The sequence below is a fragment of the Microtus oregoni genome, unplaced genomic scaffold (genome assembly GCF_018167655.1).
Source record: "Microtus oregoni isolate MIOR12 unplaced genomic scaffold, Mior012 000005F_ref0000423, whole genome shotgun sequence".
Classification (NCBI taxonomy): domain Eukaryota; kingdom Metazoa; phylum Chordata; class Mammalia; order Rodentia; family Cricetidae; genus Microtus; species Microtus oregoni.
Window position 1 is genome coordinate 16,417,083 of NW_024543064.1, and position 14,533 is coordinate 16,431,615.

The 14,533-nt window shown below is 51.7% G+C and overlaps 1 protein-coding gene across 5 annotated transcripts in view; it reads left to right on the forward strand.

Annotated features, from left to right (window-relative positions):
* The window catches only part of Ephb2 (EPH receptor B2), a 181,571-nt gene that overhangs the window by 52,443 nt on the left and 114,595 nt on the right, over positions 1–14,533 (forward strand). For all 5 annotated transcript variants that reach the window (XM_041651220.1, XM_041651221.1, XM_041651217.1 and 2 more), the window contains exon 2: positions 11,443–11,507. In XM_041651220.1, the coding sequence (XP_041507154.1) occupies positions 11,443–11,507 (65 nt within the window). The remainder of the gene's footprint in view (positions 1–11,442; positions 11,508–14,533) is intronic.

Here is a 14,533-nt window from a genome sequence, read left to right on the forward strand (position 1 = left end):
CTCTATGAAACCTGGCTAGTAACGGCGTCCCTGGGGTTGTTGTGGGAACGAAAGGAACTCTTAATGTGTCCAGGCCATCTGTCCCTGCCTCCCTTCCTTCCCTTCCTCAGCAAGCCCTGGTATTCATTTACCGCCCACCCCGCCCCCAGCAACCCCGTCCCAGACCCCCATCCATCATCCTGTCCTTGGCGGAGGTTAAGTGGGTCCCTAAGCAGCGAATCCAAACTCCCCCAAAGCTTGGGCTGCACAATGCGGCCCGCTGTTAGTGAGTAGCCTGGCTGGCCCGCCGGATTGGGTTTCAGCCGGGGCAGCCGGCGCTGGCGGATGCCCAGGCCAGCGGCAGGCAGGCTGGGGACATGGTGCTGGAGCTGGCGTCACAGGGACTCCTCCACCCGGGCCTGAGAAAACACAAGCATTCTCCAGGCAGGCAAGGGCCAGGAGCAGCGTGACAGGGAAGGGTGCAGAGTGCTGCATAAGGATTTTACATTAGTGGGGTCCCCTTTCCTTGAGCTGAAGGGCCAAGCCGGCGAAGCCGGGAAAACAGCACGATGCCTGCTGGCAGGTTTCACACTAGGAAATCAGAACCTTCCAGGAGCTGGCTCAGGATTTCTCCAGCATCATCCCACAACAGGCCTTACCCTTGGCCAACGACCCTCCCTCCCGCTCTCAACACAGAAGAGAGGTCTCTGGAAGGCTGTGCAGGCTGACCTGGGTTCAGATCCCAGGTCTGCTTCTTTTTGGGTGTGTAACAATAGGTGGGTCTCTGGGACTCTCCAGGTTCTGTCTTCTCATTTCTATCATGGGAGATGACAATACCAGCTTCCAGAGTGAGGGCCTGGCACTGAGGGCTCTGGTGGAGGGAATGATTCCCTATCCCTTTTGTGAGGCCGGGTGACCTGGTGGCTTCTGGGATTGGACCCAGAAAGGCCAAAGTTTTTCTTGCCTCTTGTCAATCTTATGGGAGTCCTTCATCTCTCTGTGCCTCAGTTTCCCTGTAAGTTTGTTCTGGGATAACAGTGAGATGATACTACTGAAGTGCCCGCTAGCGGTGGCCTTCTCAGGCATTCGCTGTCTTCCCTGCGGATTCCATATGGCCCAGTTCTTGGCATGTTACCCAATGCAAGCCAGGCTAGTATTCCTAGCACTCATGAAGCTGAAGCCAGAGGATCATAAGTTTGGAGATAACCCAGATATTTATCAAGTTCAAGGCCAGCCTGGGCTCCATAGCACGACCCTGTTTCAAAAAGAAGGTGAGAAAACAAACCAATAGACTTTGCACTCCACATACCCTCAGTTCCTCAAAGCCATGGTGTGAGGGACATAGAGCAAGGCTTTATTCATCCCCATTTTATAGATGAGAAAAATCAAGGCTCAGAGAAGAGACCAGCCTGTTGTTGGCCTTGAATTTACTTCCAGGCTCTTCGCATCCTTTTGGAATTCTTTGGTTGGGCCGTGGAAAGAGTGTTCTGGCTCCCAACCACTCATGGCTATGCCTGGCTCCTCACCAGGTCGTACAATGCCTTCCGGGCCTAGTTTCAAGTCACCTCAGCCCCACCAATGGAGGCAGGTACAGCAGGAGCTGTGGGCAGGGTACAGGGCAGTACATGTCACATGGCGACTCTGGCTGTAAGGACCTGGAGCAAAGGCCCCTGGGTACTGCTACCAGGGGACCACTCATCTTCAACCCCAAGCCTTGCCACAGCTGGATTTCAACTCTGGTTCATTTCTTACACCAGAGTTGCTCTATTACCTAGTAGATCTTAGGACAGACCACATTACTACCCTCTCCAGGCATTCTCCATGACTCCCTGATACCTATGAATAAAATCCAATCTCCTCAGACCTGCGTTCAAGGTCCTCTCCATTCTAGCCTCTGCGTACATGGCTCTACTGTGGCGATGTGTACCCCAAGCCCACTGCAGGCTGGCCATCTATTTTACCGGTGTCCCGAATGCCCCAGTGCCGTCCCACCTATGTCTTCATTCTGCTGAGCCCTCTCCACCCCTTCCAGTCGCTTCTTCCTCCGAGATGCCGTTCCTGACTCCAATTTCGTATCCAGAGCTGATTTCCCCACGTGTGACCCACTTTTCCAGCCTGGATCAGCCACGCCCGCTGCTTCTCCCTGCCGTGAGTTCATCTGCCGGGCATGAGTCTGGGTGCTCCTTGAGGCAGGGACCCGTGGGTCGGTTTCTGCATCGAAGTCCTTGGCACAGGCTGCAGGAATCAGTATTTGCTGTGACTCTGCTCCTACCCTAGCCAGAGGGGGAGCAGCCAAGGACAGCTGCCAGGAAGGAGGAGAATGAGCCAAGCCAACAGAGCAGGAAGGGCCACGCATTCCAGGGAGAACATTCTGGAAAAGTCAAGTCATCAAGTCTCAGAGAAGCATAGTGTCTTCTGCAAACGGGGTAACTGGGCCCTTGCGAGTGGAAAAGATGGCCTGTGGGGTAACTAACTAACCTGAGTGGCAGGGGCATGGGGTGTGCTTATTGCTGGGTGAGCTAGGACCCTATCTGGTAGTCGTGGGACACTGTGGGGTGTTAGGTGATGGAATGTGGACTTTAGATTTGTCACCTCTCTGCCCTGCACAGACTCAGTGTATCCGCCAGTGCCAGGCTCTCACTGCTGGGCTTATAGTGAACAGGCAGATGTCGACCTCAAGATGAGGGCTCCAAGGGTTCAACTGGGAGGGTGCTTGCCTAGAATGCACCAAGCCCTGGTTTCAGTTCTTAGCACCATATAAAGCTAGGCATGATGGCACTTGTCTGCAGTCCCAGGGCTTGGGAGGTAGCTCAGGGCTACATAGTGAGTTTAAGGCCAGCCAGGGTTTGGTGAGACTTGATCTCGAAAACAGCGAGGGCTTCAGGAGACATCACATCACTAACATTACAATGATCCATTGGATAGATGTGAAAAATGAGGTCCAGAGAGGAGAGACTACTTCCCAGCAATCACGTTAGAAAGTCCTGGAGCCAAGGATCTACCTGGGCCGTCTGTGCCTCCTACCTCCTGCCCACTCAGATAGAGAGAATGCATATCTCCCTCTCTCCTTCTCTCCCCTTCCCTCTTTCCCTCTCCCTCTCCCTCTCTCCTTCTCCCTCCCTCTCTCCCTCTCTCTCCCTCTCCCCCCTCCCTCTCTCTCTCTCCCTCTCTCCCTCTTCCTCCCTCCCCCCAAGCATTAGTGATTTTTTTTCTTCTTCTGTGTTGTCTCATTTTTGTGGCTACAATCCTGGCATCTTAGAAATAACACAGATGTGGAGATGAACAGAAGTGTACCCACATCCTAGTGTGCTTATTTTCCCATCTCTGACATCAGCTTCCTCATCTGTAAAGTAGGCTCCCAGGGCATGGCCCCTGTAAGTTGTCAGGAGCCTGAAATGGCACTGAAAGACTTGACCAACCTTTAAATACACCGTCAGTACCTAATGAATACTCCCTCCTGATGTCCTTAGGACTTATACACGTTAGTGCAGATGAACAGCGTACGTGACCCTAGAGAGTTCCAGACCAGCATGGGCTTGGGCAGTGCTGACAAGGTGGGTTGAGGAGCAGGGGGCACACATCTACCCCAGCCTGTGAGCAGGGGGCCCCGTGCAGCCACCTCCCATCGGCCTGATGCTAACGACTTCAGTGTGTCTCCCCTTTTAGCTCAAATATTTCTGAAATGCATACTGCTCATTCACACGTAGCCGGAGGGGCCGGCGGGCCTCCCCAGCCTGTGCAATCAGGGCCCCCTGATTGCTTTCTTCTGTGCAGTCTCCAGGAAGCAGAGGGGGTGCGGTACAGCAGAGCCGGGGCCAAAGCCACTCCCGTGGCCCAAACCTTGTTTTCTCCAGAGGAAACACACTCTGGTTCCAGTTTTTGCCTGATGGCTGAGCATTTGTGTGGCCTCGCTTTCCTCAGCACTCCGTTGGGGTCTTTATTGTTGTCCTTTTGTTTCTGATGGTGCTTCACCCAAGGCCTGGTAACTGGTCTTCCTGGTTACCAGGCGAGGTGGGGGCAGAAGGACAGCTGTGTCAAACAGGAGCTGAGCAGGTGACATTGGCGAGGCTGCTGAGGATGTCGGCTGCTGGTCATGGTCCAGGGCAGGGGCTTGGCAAGCTGCTGCCCTTTAACAGGCAGCCCTGCTCCAACCCAGGCCCAGCTCTCAGAGATCCTCTCCCACCAGTGTCCCCCAGCAGGCTCCGTCTCAGCCAGCTCCCACCAGCCAAGTTCTTCCTCGCCTCCTTGCCTCTGCCTCTGGTGTCCCTCCACCTGGCCCACTATCACAGTTTTTGTTAACCTGACACAAACCTAGTCATACTCAGGAAGAGAGAGTCTTAGTTGAGGAATTGCCCCCATCAATTGGACTGTAGGCGTGTCGGTGGGGGCATTTTCTTGACTGCTGATTGAAATGGGAGGGCCTAGCCCACTGTGGGCGGTGCCATCCTGGCCAAGCCTGTTAGTAGCATTCTTCCGTGAGCATACTTAGTTCCAGTCTTCAGGTTCCTGTCTTGAGTTCCTACCTGGCTTCTCTTGGTGATGAACTGTAACCTGTAAGCCAAATATAACCTTTCTTCCACAAGTGTAGGTGGAGTTTTTCGTCATGGCTCCACAAATAACCACACAAAGACTTATTATTAATTATAAATGCTCAACTGGTAGCTTAGGCTTATTGCTAACTAGCTCTTACATTTTAAATTAACCCATATTTCTTATCTGCGCTCTACCACGTGGCAGTACCTTTGGTTCAGCACGGCGTGTTAATCTCCTGCTTCCTATGTGACTGGCTGGCGACTCTGCCCTCCTTCCCTGAGCTCTCATTTTGTCTGCAAGTCCCGCCTAACCTCTACCTGCCTAGATATTGGCCAGTCAGCTCTTTGACTGAACCAATCAGAAGGCACCTTGGCAAAGACACATCTTCACAGTGTACAAAAAGATTATTCCATAACACACAAGGTTAGTTTTGGTCAGTTTTTACTGTAGCAACAGAAAACAAACTATGAACACCCACCCAGAATTGGCTGGCCCCCTCCTAACTGGATTCCAAGCCTCTTTCACATTTATCTTCCTCCAGGAAGATGGCCCCACAACTTGGCACTTCCGCCCCCATCCTCCCAAACTCACCTCCCACAACTCACAGCACACACCTCACATATTCTGAGCTGTGGTCCTTGCCACATCCATGTGGCGATTAATTATCTGTGTGCAGTGTCTCCCTGGATGAGGGATTGCCATCGTCACTATACGCAGGAGGGTGAGGGAGACCGAGGGAACCCAATGACCCCCAGAGTGTGTAGTGAGGTGGTGTGAAGTGACCCACAGGCGGACATTGGCAATTGTAGTCCTTATATTTAGTTTCTTCCTCCTAACGTCAGCGATACTGATTTTTCCATTTATAATGAGGTATTTTTTTCCTCTTTAAAATGCACTTAAGAAAAAAAGTCAATTGGAAAGAAAAAAAAGTAAATGAATCATCTCAGTCCACGCTCAGGTTGGAGGTAGGAAGGCCAAAGTCCTGTCTACACGACAGGTTCCAACTTGCAAGGCTGATGGTACAGATTCCAGCAAGTGGGATGAGGGGATGTCCCACGCGCCAAGTCTGTCCTGGGTCCCAGGGACGTGGCACCCACCCTTCAGGGATGGACAGGCTCATGAGAGGGGTGGCAAACAAGGCAAGGACTCTGGTGAGCCCTGGGTCCTCTCAACACCTTGAGCTGCAGCGCTGTTGGGTGAGGGTTCATTAGGGCTTTCCTTGGAGGTGACCTGACTCGGGAATATCGCTGCAGCAGGTGAAGGCCACACAGAGGGGAGAGGCTCAGACGGAGCAGTGCGTGTGAGGAGTTGTGGGTCAGACTGTGCCACACAGCCCATGCTCCTCCAGGGCAGCAGGACAGATGGGCAACCTGGCGGGTTCCTAAGTCCTTGCCGTCCTCGGTTTTCCTCTTTGTGAAATGGTAATATGCCGAGCACCTCTTGGCGTTGTGTGTATGTGAGCGAGTTTTTGGCTGTTTTGTTTTCAGTGGTTTTCTCATTGTATTTGTTTGTGTTCTGTGTGAGAGTGTGTGTGTGCTGTGACCCACATGTGGAGGTCACGGGACAACTGGGAACTGGTTATCTCCTTCTACCATGTGTGTCCCAGGGATTGAATTCAGGGTGTCAGGTTTGGTAGCAAAAACCCTTACCACTGCATTATCTCCCTGGCCTGCTGTTGTTTTGAACAAAACAGGGTCTCGGGCTAGCCTGGAACTCGTTATATAGCTGAGGGTGGCCTTGAACTCCCATTCTTCCTCCCAAATGCTGAGATTAAGGCCTGCCCGTGAGCCTGCCTGGCTTCTGGGTCTTAATGGGGTCTCAGTGAACTTTAGTTTGCTCTCCCTTGGCAGACTTCGGGATTAGAGAGCTGTGTAGGGTACCATGAGAGGAAGTGCTCGCGAAAGAATTTAGAGTTGTTTTCCTGAGCCCACCCGGTTGCCTGAGGCAAGAACTATGATTTCCAGATTTTCAGGGCATGGAGCCTGGCTTCTCTGACAGCTTTAGAACAAAGAAGCTGGGGTGCTCCAGGAAAGCAGCCTCAGATGGAACAGGAAGGGGTCCTTGGAGGCTGTGGCCATCCAGTGAGGTCTGATGCTCGCGAGATGTTTGTCGTCTCTTGTCATCTCTCTGAGCCAGAGAGCTGGGCAGACTGCTCTGGAGTCCTTTGAACCCCCCTGTGTTTTATCTAAGAGGTCAGCTCATGAGTGGTGAGTGTGTATGGTACTGGGTGGGCCTGGGAGTCCGTGCTACACCGAAGGCAATGGTCAGCGCTTATGCCTCGAGGACCTACAGTGTATGGGCCATGGCTGACTTGTTCCCCTCGTGGTTACCCCCTGTCCATACCCAGAAGAAATTCAGGTGAAGGAAATGGAGCTTTGAAAGACTCAAGTTTAGCAAGGTTTGGTTCCACATGCCAATAATCCCAGCTCCTCGGGAACCCAAGGCAAGAGGATTTCAAGTTCAAGGCCAGCCTGGGAAACTATCACAAAACCTTTGAAAATATAAAAAAGGCTAAGAATATAACTTAGTGGTAGAGTGCTTGCCTAGCATGTGCAAAGCCCTGGGTTTAATGAGAGAGAGAGGAGAGGGAAAGAGAGAGAGAGAGAGAGAGAGAGAGAGAGAGAGAGAAGGACACACAGAGAGAACAAAATTGTAAGGCTAGCCAGCATAAGAGAGAACCTATGTTAAAATTGAGGTCTCAGCCAAGCACGGTGGCATACACTTGTCAGAGGCAGGAAGATTGCAAATTCTAAGCCAATCTGGATAATATAGTGAGTTCTTCTTTTTTTTAGATATTACATTTAAACTTTTTTATTTAGTGTGCACGTGATATACATAAACACATGCCACAGTATGTATATGGAGTCAGAAGGCAACTCGCGGGAGTCAGTTTTCTCTTTCTGTCATGTGGGCCCTGGGGCTCAAACTCAGGTCATCAGGCTTGGTGGCAGCTATTTTTCTCAATGGAGTCTTCTTGCTGGTTCTGTACTGAGTGCTAATTCAGTTGGGGTGAAATCCTCTCTCTCTCTCTCTCTCTCTCTCTCTCTCTCTCTCACACACACACACACACACACACACACACACACACACACACACACAAAGTCATAGTCCCTTTGCTGCTCACTTCCCTTTGCACAGGCAAAGGGTAGAAAGAGATACTAGAATTAAAAAAACCAAGGTGGGTTTGGGGGAGAACAGCCATATGTCCCCTCATGTCAGAGCCTAGGGGGCCACAGTTTCTAGAAAGCTGGTTTAAGGCAAAGCCAGGTGAAGAAAGAGCAGGTCAGGGCTCCACTTGGACCCTGTCTGCACCTTTTACTCCCTTCTGGTTCTTTCCTGGGATGCAGCCACCCTCCTATTTGTTTTTCTAGAAGGTTCCCACTCTACTTGGCCAGTGGTGGAAGAAGAACAGTGTCCAGGACTTCTGGGGAGTCATATTTAAGCCCCAACTTTTACAGTGTGCTTCGTGGAGGGTCATTTGTACCCTCCTGGGTCCGAGCTTACATCGTCACTTCCCAGCTCCTTCTCCTCTAAGCCATAGAATCTTCTAGTGCTTTTTCCTTGGGGTCAGCCCAGGAATCTAGCCAAGGGGTGGGGCCACCTGCTTGGCGGGCTGGCCTCCCATTCGACCCCACTCTGTCCCAGGAGAGGCTCCCTTCTCCCTGCCCCCAGCAGCTGCTTACAGGGTCCAGGCTGAGAGCCCAGCTTGGCGCGTCTCTGGCTGAGTCCGATGAGAGAAAACAGGTTAAAAGTTCAGCCCTTGTTCTCTCCAGGAAGAAGAATCTGTAGCATTCGAGTGTGAAAAGGAACCTTCTTTCAGCTCCAGAGCTGCACAATGGAACTTCCCCCCAATTTGCCATCAAAAGGATGCCCTTGGCACTGGCTCCCACTGTCACTGGCACCCTCCCCCCAATTACCCCCTCTCAAGCGCAAAAGGACACAGTGACCACAAACTCGAGCCCCGGGCGGTCATGAGGCTCTCTTCTGCAGCCTCTCTTGTCAGCTCAGAGGTCTGGCTGGGGTCACCTCCGCCCAGACACTCCTCCCTTTCCCACCCTCCATAGCCAGCGCCCTGTCATAGTTCACACCCTCATCCCCTCCCATTTGGACCCTCCCTAGCCTGGCGCATCTCGCATAGACCAAGTGCCTAGAATGTCAACGGTTAAGAGGCAGGACGGCTGTGTGTCCCAGTCCCTCACCAACTCTTGTACAGTCCTCTCCCACTGGTCCAGATGCCCTCTCTCTACAGTGGGGCTACTAGGCCAGATCAGGCAAGCACCTCAGCTGGTCTGTTTTTCCTTTCCTGGAACTTTGCAGAGGAAATGATTAGTGGCCACAGAGTATAGAGATTGATTAGTGATGCCTGCACTGGATACAGAGATGTGGGTACTGAATAATGATGCCTATTCTGGGCACAGAATTGGAGTGTGGTAGTATGTCTCCTGTCCTGGGTGGTATGTAGTAGTATGTCCTCTGTCCTGGGTGGTATGTAGTAGTATGTCCCCTGATGTAGGTGGTATGTAGTAGTATGTCCCCTGTCGTAGGTGGTATGTAGTAGTATGTCCCCTGATGTAGGTGGTATGTAGTAGTATGTCCCCTGTCCTAGGTGGTATGTAGTAGTATGTCCCCTGTCCTAGGTGGTATGTAGTAGTATGTCTCCTGTCCTAGGTGGTATGTAGTAGTATGTCCCCTGTCGTAGGTGGTATGTAGTAGTATGTCCCCTGTCGTAGGTGGTATGTAGTAGTATGTCCCCTGATGTAGGTGGTATGTAGTAGTATGTCTCCTGTCGTAGGTGGTATGTAGTAGTATGTCCCCTGTCATGGGTGGTATGTAGTAGTATGTCTCCTGTCGTAGGTGGTATGTAGTAGTATGTCTCCTGTCGTAGGTGGTATGTAGTAGTATATCCCCTGTCATGGGTGGTATGTAGTAGTATGTCTCCTGTCCTGGGTGGTATGTAGTAGTATGTCTCCTGTCGTAGGTGGTATGTAGTAGTATGTCCCCTGTCCTAGGTGGTATGTAGTAGTATGTCTCCTGTCATAGGTGGTATGTAGTAGTATGTCTCCTGTCCTGGGTGGTATGTAGTAGTATGTCCCCTGTCCTAGGTGGTATGTAGTAGTATGTCCCCTGTCGTAGATGGTGTGGAGCCGTGAGTTAGAGCTCTCTGCCTATTCCCTCACAGTCATTTTACTCATCCTCCTCTCTATCTCTAGTCTATAAACTGCTCTGTTGTAGGTCTTTTTTTAAATAAATAATTACTTAGTATGTGTATGTACACATATGTGCATGACGGGGCTAACCTATGCCTCTACATGCATGTACCTGTTGGAGGACAATTTTATGGAGTTGGCTCTCTGCTTCCACCTTCATGTGGGTTCTAGGGCTTGAACTCAGGTCGTTCAACAAGCACCTTTATCTGCTGAGTCATCTCACTGGCCTCCCTGCGGTTGAGTCATTTTTTTCTCTCTTGTGGTACCTAGGCCTGTCGACAGAGGTTTCTGTCCCACCCAGTCCTGCAGCCATTCAGTCCCAAAGAAACACACAGAGGCCTCCATTAATTATAAACTGGTTGGCCTCTTAGCTCAGGCTTTTTATTAATTCTTATAACTTATATTAGCCCATAATCCTTGTCTCTGTCAACCACATGGCTTGGTACATTTTATCAGTGGGGCATTCTCAGCTTGCATTCTCTACATCTGGGTGACAACTGTAGACAGAGCCTTTCTTCTTCCCCAGAATTATTCTAGTCTGGTCACCCTGCCTATACTTCCTGCTGGACCACTGGCCAATCAGCTTTTTATTAAACCAGTACAAGTGACAAATCTTTACAGGGTACAAGACCATGGTCCCACAGTATAGGCCAGTGCCTGGTATGTAATGGACATTAAGATAGATTTGTTGAATGAGTGTTTGAAAGCATCTGTGTAGATCCATTCCATGTGCTTTAATTCAGCTCAGTTTTGACAGCCCTTGGTAGGAAAGGACTAGAAGGGAAGGATACTGACTCCGACCTGGGATTAACGGGATCTCCAGGGCCCATGGATCTCTTTCACTTTAAGATGGGTGGTTTTTTTTCCCCCACCAGCTACTGGTTCTGACACTGGTTTGAGTCTTCTGGAACCCCAGAGAGCAAGTGGCAAGCACACTCTGAGGTCTATCCTTAACTCTCCTCTTCAGAGTCTCATCCTGGGACTGAACCCTGGAGGGGAGACTCCAGGATGAGACAGAGGGTGCCAACATGGCCTATGTCCCGAGGCCAGTCAGGCAAATGATGGATCTCCAGAGGTTGAAGAGAGACACCCCCCCCCCCCCCCGCCACGGCTGTCATTCCAGTGTCTGAACCTTTGAGATAAACTGGAAAGCAAATAAATGGTTGAATTTTGATGTAAAAATTTGAGGGATCGGTGGTGGATTTTCTGAAACATTGAAGAGAGAACCCTAGATTAAGATCCTCCACCAGGCTACGTGGTGGTGGCTCATACTTTTAATCCCAGAACTTGGGAAGCAGAGGCAGGCAGATCTCTGGGTTCGAGGCCAGCCTGGTCTACAAGGCAAGTTCCAGGATAGCCAAGGCTACACAGGAAAAAAAACTAACTAGAACCGGAAGGAAGGAAGGAAGGAAGGAAGGATAAATGAAAGAAAAAAGAAAGAAAAAGACCCTCTATCAGGAAAGATGGAGCAAGATAGTTCCTGGGTTGCTGAGATGTGGTTAGCTGGGAGCGGGGATGACCGCAGAGAGAGGAATACAGCAGAAAAATGGGCTCTAACGGTTGGCTAGGCGTTTGGAGTAAGGGGGAATGTGGAGCAGGGAGGCTGGGTTTATAGGACAAGTGGCTGTAAGGAAGAACCTTAAAGGGTGGGGTCCCAGGGTCTGCAGAGTAACTGACAGCACTGGGAGGTGGGGCGGGTGGTGACTCTTTGCTCTTCCCACAGAAACACTGATGGATTCTACCACGGCGACGGCTGAGCTGGGCTGGATGGTGCATCCCCCATCAGGGGTGAGTTCTCGTCCCTCAAACCCTGCTTGGCTGGCTCCCAGCATGCCCCAGAGTCTACTGATTCCTTGCACATCCCCTCATATCCCAGCCCCTCTCCTCTCACATCTCACCCACCCCATCCCACCCACCCTTGGTCGAGTACCCGTTCCCATGACAACATGTGGACACTTTGGCCTTCATCCTGTAGAATTCCCCAGGGGGGGCTGAGAAGTAGGTCCTCACACGGCACCCATTTCAGAAGAGGGAAGTATACCGCATGAGATTTTGTTCTGGGTTAGAGACCACACCTTTTACATGTCATCTCCAATACAGAAGCTCAGAGATGCAGCCACCTGCCGGGGCCTGACAACTTCACATGAAGGGGTTCATGGTGGTTTGATTGTGGTTTGGTTTCTGGTGCTTAGGAATCAGACCCAGGGCCTCATAATTATATTCTACCACTGAGCTGCACCTCAGCTGGGGCTCAGGTTTGTATCAGTCCTCGCCACCCCAACTCTGGATCTCTATAACACAAGGATCCCCCGAGTGAACATCCCTGGGTTCTCTTATGTTTGTTTTGAGAAAGGGTCTCATGTAGCACAGGCTGCAAACTTAGCTGTGTAACGAGGGGTGACATTGAACTTCTGCTCCTCCTGCCTCTTCCTCCTGGATGTTGTGAAAACTGGTGTGCACCACCACGGTCGGTTCTGTTCCGTGCTAGAAGTGGAACCCAGGGTCCTGGGCCTGCTGGGCATGCGCCTAGCAGCTGATCTACATCCCCAGCCCTTCCCTGAGTTCTTATCGTATCCCTCAGGTAGGGTCTGAGCCCATGTCTGCCCCAAGTACCCTGAGAGGAAGATGAGGCTAGATAGGCCTTCTCCTGCTAGCATTGCCCCAGTTCCACCTGTCAGTGTCTCTCCCTACGCTGTCCCAATTCCACCTGTCAGCTGAGTCCGTGGGTAGCCCTTTGCCTGTCTAACTCTGCTTTCTTTACCTGTGAAACAGTGGCCTTCACCACTGTTACCAAAGGCTTCCCCCAGAGCATAACACAGAGGCTGTCATGGGCTGGCCCCTGAGAGAGAGCAGCTGTAATCATCATCATCATCACCATCATCACCATCAATTTTACCGTTCACCCTCCCATGGTCTCTGGGGAGGCCCTGGACTCTACAGCCCATCCCCCCGCTTCCCACTCTAGTCTTCCAAGGGGACTCAGCTGCAGCCCTAGGGATCCATACCCGTCCCCCTCAGGCCTTGCTCTCAATAGGCAGGGCCCCAGGGTCAGGCTTCTTTCTGTGGCTCTTTCTTGTCACCAATTTTCCATCTGCGAAGACTGCTGGGCCCACGGCCCCACCCTGCCAGTAATGAGGCCAGGCTGGGCTGCAGGGCCCCCGGACGCAATTATTTGGGGTGTTTGGGCTGCAGGGCCTCCGCATGTTAATTAGAGAGAGGGGAGAAAGGCAGAGTGCTCTAATTAAGTGCTCTAATTAAGTTCTGAGGAAGAGCAGCGGTTGTAACAAGGGGCTGACTTTGTCACATGGTGCCACCAAAAGGAAAAAAAAAATTAAATGTGATGTAGGGAGATTCAGAGTCGCCATTGAGGTAGAGGCTGGGCCAGCAAGCCCTGGTTCTGGCTTCCCCTGTGCTTGTACCTTTCACAGCATTTCGCTCCCTCCAAGTCCTGCACAGGATGGTTCAAGGATCACTGACATCTCCATGGTCATCTGCCATCCCCATGGTCCCATTTGACAAATGGGAAAATCAAGGCCCAGAGAAGGGAGAGGGATTGCCCAGGCTCATGCAACATGTTAACAGTGCTTAGTCCGAGGAAACATGGGCAAGCCTGGGAACAGGACCAAGACTCTGTGACTTGAGTTAGGTGGCCTCACCTGTTTGGTCTCATCTCCCCCTTGTGCAAAATGGAGCTCACATGCTAAGTGTGAGAATCATGCCAAAGAATGAGACACTGTGCCGGCATTAGCCTCGGGCCGGGCCTGGTGGGAGGACCAGCCCTAACCCAGGGAGCACAGAGGAAGAGAAGGAAGTGGCCTTAGTCAGCACTCCAATCCTTTGGGGAGACCAGACCTAGAAGGCTGAGTGTTCCTTGTCCCCAGGGCGTGTCAGTAAATGCAAACACAGAAGGCTGTGGACAGGTGCTGGAACAGGCCCGGATGTTTGAGGGTGTGAGAGCTGGAACTGTACAGTGGCAGAGTATTTGTGGGGTGTGTGCAAGTCCCTCCTTCTATCCTCAGCACCACAGGGAGGGAATGAATAAAGGGCATTTGAAAGAGTCCCAGAATTGGACACGGAGAGGCCCAGCCATGGAGATGATCTTTGCCTGAGTCTGCAGAAATGACTGGCTCTCATACTCTGCTCACAGGCAATCCGGCCCACCCAGCACGGAGACTTAGAGGGTCTTGCTAGTTAGTAATGGCTCAGGAAGGGTCTCAGGGAGGTTTCTGAGCTCCTTCTCCAGACAGGGAAGGCGGTTAGCTCCTTCCAGGTACCAGCAGGCACCAATTCCCAGAGGAGAGTTCAGGCGGGGCAAGCCTCTGAGGGAAGCTGCTGTTGGCTTCCCCGTGATCCTCGACCAGTAAGGGTATAGGCCATCTTCCTTCATAGACTGGGAGTCTCAAGACGGCAAAGATAGTATCTCCCTCACTGACAGGGAACTCTTGAGGGTGGCAGAGGCTCTGTCTCCTCTCCTCCACCAAGCAAGTAGTAGTCATATGTGCCCATCCCCCATCTTCCCAGTGTCCTGTCCCTGTGCCCCCACCCTCCATCCCCATGCATGAAGCTGTCTCCTTGTATCAGAAAGCACTCCTTCCTTGTGGGCCCCTTTCAAGTCCCTGCCTGCTAGCAAACCCTGAGGTCAGAGCCACATATCCCGTGAGGACTAGGGGATAAATACCAAGAGAGGGTATGGTACCTCTCACCGTCAAATTGGTGTGGCACTCTTAGGCTGGGGAATTCTCTAAAGTTGAGGCCGTGTCTCCCCTCATCAGATGGAAACGTCTCTCCATCATCAGACTGGAGGGGTCCCCAAA